Source organism: Nicotiana tabacum, chromosome 22 (assembly GCF_000715075.1).
Source record: "Nicotiana tabacum cultivar K326 chromosome 22, ASM71507v2, whole genome shotgun sequence".
In the NCBI taxonomy this organism is placed as follows: domain Eukaryota; kingdom Viridiplantae; phylum Streptophyta; class Magnoliopsida; order Solanales; family Solanaceae; genus Nicotiana; species Nicotiana tabacum.
The window spans coordinates 18,247,157-18,257,054 of record NC_134101.1 but is presented as its reverse complement, the minus strand read 5'-3'; the positions used below and the strand labels follow the sequence as shown (position 1 = coordinate 18,257,054).

General features: G+C 37.0%; 1 protein-coding gene across 1 annotated transcript; it reads right to left on the bottom strand.

The window, feature by feature from the left end:
* Positions 1 to 632: 632 nt before the first annotated feature.
* On the bottom strand, positions 633 to 4,603 carry LOC107832182 (uncharacterized). Its single transcript, XM_016659995.2, has 5 exons — positions 4,060 to 4,603; positions 3,868 to 3,964; positions 3,205 to 3,304; positions 2,298 to 2,386; positions 633 to 1,520 (listed from the first exon to the last, which is right to left on the bottom strand). The coding sequence occupies exons 1-5, from the start codon at positions 4,217 to 4,219 to the stop codon at positions 1,346 to 1,348; spliced, it is 621 nt and encodes a 206-aa protein (XP_016515481.1). The 5' UTR covers positions 4,220 to 4,603; the 3' UTR covers positions 633 to 1,345.
* Positions 4,604 to 9,898: the final 5,295 nt, after the last annotated feature.

Here is a 9,898-nt window from a genome sequence, read left to right as displayed (position 1 = left end):
CATGGTGGGCGCCAAACTGTTTACCCTCAAAATCGGATATCAATTAAATTTGTAAGTGGTTTTAAGAATATGCGGATTAATTTGATACAAAACGATAAATTGAGTTAAAATGGACAAGTACATATACAGTTAATTCAAACCACGAGAGGAGGATGATTCCAGCCTTGGTGAAGCATTCACCCTCGATCCGGGCTCACAGTGGACAATTTTGATGAATGAGAGAAAAAGCTTACAATAACAGTGAAAATAATAGTATATTGCTTTGGAATGCGTGCTACAATGTGCCTAATGAATTATCAGATCCCCATTTATATAGTAGGGGAATCCTACTCTAATAGCCCATTTGGACATAAAATTTGATGGAAGTTTTTTCCAAAAAAATTTTACTTTTTTTCGAAATCAGCGTTTGTTCATAAAATTTTCAATTTTTACTTGAAGATGCATTTTGGAAATTTTCGAAAATTTGAAAAACTCCAAAAAACTGTTTTTCAAAATTCACTCAAATCACTCACAAAACTTCAAAAACAACCCAAACTGAAATTTATGTCCAAATACAACTCTAAATTTCAAATACCATTTTCACTTGAAAACATTTTCACCATTTTTTCGAATTTTACAATTCTTATGTCCAAACGCCTCCTAAGTACAACTCTATAAAAGGTAAAAAATCTTTTGTTTAACTGATTGTCGGTTCTTCATCGATATGTGTCGAGATCCACGTCGTGATATTCGACCGGTCGCGGATATTGCAGCCTTCTGTTGGTCGTGCTTGATTGCCCGACAATGTCCTCCGAAGTCTTTCAGGATTTGGATCGATCTCGAATCATGACCCCGATATTCTCGAAGGCACGCAACGTGCCCCCGGATTCTGACTCGATGAGACCTTTGCTTCAATTCCGATCCTTCGCAATCGTATCTCGAGCTCATTTTACCCTATTGGAGGCCGAAGTGTATCATGAGCTCGGTTTTTACCCGTATACACTATATATAACATAGAACTGAGAAATGTAAGCAGATCGCATTAACTGATCCTATCATATAGCACTATCTTTCTAAGAGCAAGCTAGCTACTATCTTCTGCAGTGAGGAGATTGGAGTAACTAAGATAAGCATCCAGAGAGCTTTGATAATAACAATTGAACCAGCACTCACAAATTCAGATTGATCAACCTATTCACAATAAAGAAAAAATGAAGATAACAAATGATCTTCACATTCGATAACATATACAGCAGCACAAGCAGTTTGGCACCCCTTTCACTCTACCTGATCAGTTTTTCGGCTCTAGACGGTCTTCAAACTTCTAAAGATCCATTCGTTAGCACAGTGAAGGGGAATACAGGTCCTAGAGCTTTCTTGTGGCCCAAAATTTTGATCGAGATAACCATCCTTTTAAAAAATGAGACCGCTTGAATTTTGGTGCAGGAATTGCGTCCTCGTCTAAATCACCAATCATTTTGCTCTTCTCTTGGTCATCAATGTTGGCATTATCTTCAACATTCACTTCATAAGCATTTGAACTGGCAAAGGAACTGTTAGAGAATGCCACTAAAATTCTATTCACAGATGATCAAGTTTATATACATGCAAACATGCAGTGCTACATGCATAAGCCAAAACATGTGTTCTCAGCAATTGAAGCTACTGTTAGAAATCAGCTATTTGCTGGTTACCTGGTTGCAACTTAACTCTTTGACTGCCGACGCTCTCTGTTTAGTTTTGCACCAAAGACAAATCTCATCACTTTTTACAAATGAGTCTGCCCAAAATTCAGGGATTGTCTGATACTAACGCTCATGTAACCATTTTAGAGGATAGGATGTTTGGAAACAAGTAGAAGAAGATGGTCCACAAGCATAACATTTTCCAGCTATGGGGTCTCCACATTATATCAGGTAAGAAGTATTGACGGTGCTTGTGAACTATGAATTGAGGTGGAGGGTCAAAACTCATGGCCACACAGTCCTCAATGTAAGAATGGTGACCCAACCTAAATATTCATACCCAGGCAATGATGAACTTCTAGGGGAATATAGGCCTAGATTTAAGCTAATCGGTTCTTGAATATAACATCTTACACAACCAAAAGAAAGCATCCAGGCAAAAGAAAAAAGGAAAAGCAACCAGGTTCTCTATCTTAGTTACGGAGAAATATTTAGCTTTATCTTCAAATGTCTGATGGGGGATAGTGGATTATCAAAATGACATATAAATGAAATGGTATCAACTACATCTTTGGTCAGTCAAATTTGCTCTCTTCAGAAAAGAAAGGTCACGCATCTTAGGAATACCCTTACATAGAGCATTCTTTGGACTGGTTACTCTGGCTTCCCCATTTTTGTTTAGCTGGCCTGTACTCCAATGTCACATGCTGTGCAAATTGAAGCTGCAGACTCCAGACAATAAAGAAAAAGAGTGTAAGACTATGGTTGTAAGAAGCATAAAATGTTCATAAGAGTGTATTGGGAGTTCAATCTTTAAGTTCATAAGAACATTTTGACTACGAGAGCTTGATTATGAAGTATTCAGAAAATGTATGTGTGACTACATACATGTATGTGCATGTCTGTGCTTGTAACACAGAGGCAGAAACTAGGTATAGAATGTTCAGTGCTTGTTCTAGTAACCTAACACATATATGTTTTCCAATAACTAGCTACATTTATCAATTCAGTGCACATCCAAAGCAGATTCATATTCAAAAGCAGAATCATATCCAATAAGTAGATACATTTATCAATTCAGTGTACATCCAAAGCAGATTCATATTCAATACACTGGGATGAATTTCCAATACCTCGAATCCACATATTGTCTCTCCTAGGTTCCAGTCTTAGTTAGGATACAGATACTAGCTTAGCTTTGTCATAGGAACCAGCAAGAGATAGGCACGAAACTTTCAGCCGAGGCAGATTTATTACTTGATCAAGAATTTATTCTAGCTGGAAGATCCAAAAATATCATGAGGCTGAAAGCAAGAAAATTGTATCCTTAAGAACAAATTCTTTGCTTTGGTCCCGAAAATGTGGAGCTATGCTAACTTAAGTAATATGTGATGCCTGAGCTAGCATGTACATACGGTTCTTCAAGCACTGACTGCATCATAAGCCCAAATGGCTATCCATCTACAGAACTCATCACATCTCATAGTTCCTTAGCTTTTTAAAAAAAAATCCCAATCAGTAAGTAACATAGGCTACTGACCTGATCTCCATCTTTGATTCCAAAACAGCTAATACAAGCTTTGTCATTAACAAGTTTCTGACTTCCAGAGCACAAACAGAAGTGGCTCCATACTAGTGACCTGCATCAATAGGCAATACAATTTTAAGACCTACCATATTTACATCAAGATGGAAGTTCAAAATTTCCTCCAATTTTAATTTACTCCATTTATTTTCAGTCATTTTGCATTCAACAAGATTGCTGTCACTGACACAGTGAAAACTTCAAATACCAATTAATAGCAAGCAGTTGAATTGATGACAAATTCTATCATAACAACCAATTCTAGAACTTTCTGAACCATTGCAGCAAAAAAAATTAAAATTTGACTCCATTTCCATAATCATATTATCACAGTACGTCTAACGAGTTCTTCATTTTCTTCTGCTAATAAAGTGCAATAAAAACATGTCTTCAATATGGTGATGCCTTCTCGTAAAGACGGATCCAATATTTAAAATTAATGAACTTACAATTTGTGAGTCCATTATATATGCATTTAATTATAGTTCCCCTTTTTATGCATAAGTAACCGAATTAAAAGCAATAAGCTCAATTAAACCCATTGCAAGGGCTAGATACGCCTCGGTAATTCTCGCGTAGTGTCAACAATTGTACAAAATAATTAGCTTTTATTCATACCACAAAATTTTTCCTTCATCCTCCCGCGAGAAATTGAAAGCTTCCTCAACTGCTTGCTTAAGGTCTGCTACTGTAGCATTCCTCGCTACATGAATTACTATTCAAAATTCCATTTAAACAACCGGCATTAGCCATAACACAACGAAATGCAATGAAAGCCTAACTACTACTCCAGTATTCATCTAATTTTACCGAATGAAGAGCCATCTAATTTGAGGATGGAGAGATTGAGTAGCTGTTCAGGAAGTTTGCGGTAACCAAAACTCCGAACGAGTCCATTGTTTAGCAGGAAAGGAGTCCAAGCCCTAGACCTCCGATTTGGAAGCTGAAAGCACGCTATGATCTTCACCATTATCAGCTCACACTAAAAAATCCCTAGGTTTTTTCTATTATACACGGGAAACGAGAGAGTGGAGAGACATTGAAACAGAAACTCAGAGACGTTCGGTTTTTTAAAGAGATGACCGTTAGCAAGCTTGGTCACGCTTTTAAGTAGGAGAGCGAATTTATATTCAGCAATTTCAAGTTGCACGCGCTGTCAGTCAGTTAATTGACTTATCAGCTTTTCCATATGCCGCGCGAGTGGAGACAGAAAAAGTTACTGAAGGGGGATTGGGCATTTGTCAATTGGCAGTTTATGAGGCGTTTGGACGTGACTAGGAGAATATTTTGAGAAATAATGAGTCAGTTTTTCTAGTTTTCTACCTAAATAGGAGTAGTAAATACTACAGCTTTCATATGTTGCTGAGTTCGAATTTGTAAAGAGCGTCTAACCCATACATTATCACTACATCAGAGCTAGAGTCGGACCCAAGACAAAAATTTAAAAGTGGCGGAGGCATCATTGTCAAATAAAATTTTGAACGAATGCTGGAGACGAGTGAAAATCGAACCAAGAGGCGGAATACTAAAAGTAAAGATGTGTCCCTCAAATCGACCTTAAACTTTAAATCTTAGGGTGCCAATTAAATTATATACATATTATTTAAGATATATATACATATATACACCTAAGGGCTCCGGTGACTCTTCTACCCTAAGGTTAGGTCCGCCTCTTCAGAGTCTCGATACGTAAAACAAATGTCTTTTTAAAATTTTGCTTCGCAAGAACTGTTAGGTTTCGTGAATGGAAGAGGCACCTTTTGAACTGTACCTTTTCATCTCACCATTTTTATTGTCTATAAATTTAGAGGCTTAGCCTCATTTTTTAGAGATGGAAAATCTGAAAATTTCTCCCATCTTTTCTACATTGTTGCATTGTTTTTCCAAATAAATATAGTGTCAAGTGTGATTTGCTCCGTTTGTTGAGTTCGCTGAAGTTCTGTAATTTCGATTGCCAGTATTACAGGATAGTTTTTTCGTTCTATCCTGAGAGGAAGTAATCCATAACCTTGGGCAACAGTGAGAGAATTAAATTCTTAAGGACACACAAGCAACTTGTGAACTCGAAATTATTTTACGATTTGTTTATTGAACTAACATTTCCTTTTCCTCTGATTCTCTTGTTTCAAACACAGATTACCAACAATCATAAGGAATGTAATTTAATAGTTGATACCAGGAAAAAGAAGAAGAAAGAAGTGAAAGTCGTTTGTCATGAAGAAAAATGACGAAGCGATTTATTCCAAATAGTCGTGAAAGTCATCTGGTTTAACACCACATTTATTTTGATTATTCATCTGGACAAAAACAAAAGATGAATATGCAATTTTTCCGGAGAAGCAAATAAAGAGAAGATTTCTATGAGCCTGTTTATAAAAGATTTTCTTAATAGTATGGATCCAATGTTGGGATTCTTTAAATGTTACAGGGAGTGTTTCTTATGGCAATTGAGGCAGTCAGAAAGGCAGCAGTTGTGCTTATTCGCAATAGGCCTTTCATGGAAAACCGAGCAGTGACTGTAAGTAAACATTGGCGAAGAACGTTACTGCAAATTGCGGCATTAATGTACGTTGGCTAAGTGGAATTGGAAGGAAATAATATGAAAGCAAGGAATTGTCGTTAATGGTCTTAGTCCATTTTATGCGGCTCTTGCCTAAAGATTACTTCTAAAAGTGACGTATGACATCCAGGTTGTTTTGCTCTAATGGAGACATCGTTTCAAGCAACTTAAAAGGCATCTAAATGGCTGATGTGAGGTTGTCAACTCAAATTTTGTGTCTATAAATTGAAGGTAGATATTTATTATGTGATGATCTCATATTATATATTTAGAATATATGCATGAGTAGAAATAACATACGATTAATTTGTTATTCCTTTGACTATATGAAAAATTATGAGTAGTTGATATAGAATTTGATAACATGCATAAATATATGTGGATGGTTATTTTCAAGGTTGTAAGACATGAATTAGGCTTACAGTAATACTTGAAGTATCTTGAGATCATGAATATAATATATGTAAAGATGAACATATATGTGTTTGATTAGTGAAAGAGATCAAACTGTTTAAAGTGTTATAATGGTTTAGTTGGAAAACTATTTGGAAAGGGAATTAAAATTCTCGTGATTTTCTACACCCACTATGGAGAATAAAATCTTCGCGATTTTCTACTCCTGCTTCGAGATCAAAATCTGCGTGATTTTTTACTCGTTCGTTGAGATTAAAGTCTTCGTGACTTTTTACTCATTTGTCGGAATAAAGTCTAAGTGACTTTATACTCGTTTTAGAGATTAAAATCTTAGTGATTTTCTACTCCAATTTATTATCCGGTTTGAAGATTAAAAACTTCACAGTTTATTAAATTTGATTATGTCACATATTACTCGGTTTGAAGATTAAAAAACTTCACCGCCTATTAGATCTGGTTGTATCAGATATCATTCGGTTTGAAGATTAAAAACTTTGCTATTTATTAATTCTGGTTGTGTCAGATTGGTTTGAAGATTAAAAACTTCACCATTTATTAATTCTGGCTCTATCGTGATACAAACAACAGTTCATGTGGTTGGCTCTACAAAGTAATAGGGGCAGTGAATGTGAATCTCCTTTTGAAGAAATATGTTTGGAATATGGTATTATTCATCAAACGACAGCCCCTTAGTCACCGCAATATAATAGAATTGCGGAAAGAAAGAATAGAACCTTAAAGGAGATAATGAGGGCATTGTTGATGTCACGACCCAAAATCCATAAAATTCGTGATGGCGCCGGACACCACTGTTAGGCAAGCCAACAATAAATACTTAATTGGGTTCTCATTTTGTTACTTTTGAAATCATATTTTCCTTCAATTTAAATAGTAAAGAATGGGGATTTACAGAGTAAATAATAATACTTTTAACAAATTCAATATAGAACAACCCATAATCATCCCAAAATCCGGTGTCACAAGTGCATGAGTATTAACTAGGAATATAAAATAAAATACAATCGTTGTCCGGAATACAAATTGGACAGGAAAAATGTAAGTACTCTGAAGAAGACTCTGTTGGCTGCGGATCATAGTATAGAATGCAACCCACCTAAATCCCCGCCATAACTGTGCCTCTTCGCCCACAAGGCCACTAAATATATATGTACCTGCACAGAAATGTGCAGCAAGTGTAGTATGAATACGTAAATCAACGCGTACCCAGTAAGTATCCCGCCTAACCTCGAAGAAGTAGTGACGAGGGGTCGACTTTGACACTTACTATGGGCTATAAATAGGATATAAATGATATAATTATGTATGGATTATATAAAACGGTTGCAAGCTCAATATTTTAAAGTAACTAAGCAGTTTTTTATAATTAAGAAATCTTCAAATTTATTTCTCATTATTTAACAATTTATCTCAGGCCAAGGAGGCAATATCATTTATTGTAAATTCCAAAGCAATCAATTCAATCATACGCAAATCATGTCGAGGTCGTACGGCCCGCTCCAACATAAATATTTAAATTGTGCATTGTCGAGGGTCGAACGACGCGAATTATAGATGTATCTATTTAATCTGTCGTGGCGTTCGGTCCGCTCCACAAAAGATAAACACATTCAACAGTCAATCAAAAATTCTTTAAGGACCAATTATCCAAGAAAATGTCAATTCTCATTTAACGGTCAAGAAGAACGAAGTTTAACCTTTTAAAAATTTATTTACCAAGTTCAATATGATTTAAGCAATTTAAATTAACAATAAGGTTGCAAATATCGCAAGTATAGCATGATTTGGGTCCTAGACTACCCGGACTTAGCATAATAGTAGCTACGCACGGACTCTCGTCACCTCGTGCGTACGTAGCCCCGACAAATAGAATCACATATCGTATTATTTCACCTATGGGGTTATTTCCCTCTTACAAGGTTAGAAAGGAGACTTACCTTGCTCCGAAATTCCATAACTGGCTCCCAAGGCCTTCCGACAACTCAAACCGACGCCCAAAGCTCTGAAACTAGTCAAAAATTGAGAAAATCCATAAATATATACTCAAATACTCATTATAATCCTATTTACAACAATTCTCAACTCTGTTTGAAAAGTCGATAAAAACCACCCTCGGGCCCACGTGCCCGGATTCCAAATATTTTTAAAGATAAACTTTATCCATAACCCCACAAACTCAAATATATAATTAATTTCTAATTAAATATCCAAATTCGTGGTCAAAATCCAAAAATATCAAATTCTAGGTTTTCTACCAAAACCCCCACAATTTCTATAAATTTTCATGCTTAAATCCTCATATAGTCCATGTATTTAACTTATAATAAGTGGGAATCACTTACCTTATGTTGCTTGATGAAAATCTCCCTTTAGAGCTATCCAATATCACCCCAACCAAGTGAGAAATGAGAGAAGAAGAGCCAAATCTCGCTCTTAAAACCATTCTGCCCAGCGCCATTTCCGTACCTGCGGAATAGTAGCCGCACCTGCGGCTTCGTAGGTGCGAGGCCCCTTCCGCTTCTGCACCTTCTTCCGCTTCTACGCTCAACCCTTCGTTTCTGCGCTTGCGCAGATGTGGCCAAAACTCTGCACCTGCGGTCCTTCACCTGGGCGACCTGCTCCACTTCTGCAACTCCTATGTCGCTTTTGCACCCTCCGCACCTGCGGCCAAAACCTCGCAGGTGCGGTTACACCAGATGATAGCAGTCCTCGGCCCTTCTTCCAATTCTCAACTCGATCTGTTTACCATCCGGATTCCACCCGAGGCCCTCGGGACCTCAACCAATTATACCAACACGTCCCAAAACATATTAAGAAATCAGTCGAGCCTTCAAATCACATCAAACAACATCGAAACTACGAATCACCCTCCAATTCAAACCTAATGAACTTTGAAGCTTCAAACTTCTACTTTCGATGTCGAAACCTATCAAACCACGTCCGATTGACTTCAAATTTTGTACACAAGTCATAATTGACATTACGGACCTACTCCAACTTCCGGAATCAGAATCCGACCCCGATATCAAAAATTCCACTCCTAGTTAAACTCTCCAAAAACCTTCAAATTTCTAATTTTTGCCAAATGACCCTGAAATGACCTACGGACCTCCAAATCCACTTTCGGACGTGCTCCCAATACCAGAATCACCATACGGAGATATTCCCATACTCAGAATCCTAAACGGACATCGATAGCATTGAAATGCACTCCAACCCAATTTTACGAAATCCTTCCAAAATGCCAACTTCCACAATAGGCGCTGAAATGCTCCCGGTTCATCCAAAACCCGATCCGGATACACGCCCAAGTCCAAAATCATCATACGAACCTGTTGGAACCTTCCAATCCCGATTCTGAGGTCGTTTACACAAAAATCAAAGCATAGTTAATTCTTCCAACTTAAGGCTTCCGAAATTAGAATTTTCTTTCCAAATCAACTCCGAACTTTCCGAAATTTAATTCTGACCACACGCACTTGTCACGACCCAATTTTCCCTCCGTATGACGTCGTGACCGCATCTAGTCTCTATGACTATGTAAGCCTAATAGTTTTGCGAAATAAATGAAATGAAAACATAAATTTAACAACTAACTGTAGCAATAACACTATAACTGAGTACCATGCCACTTGGCATGTACAATAACCAACTCCT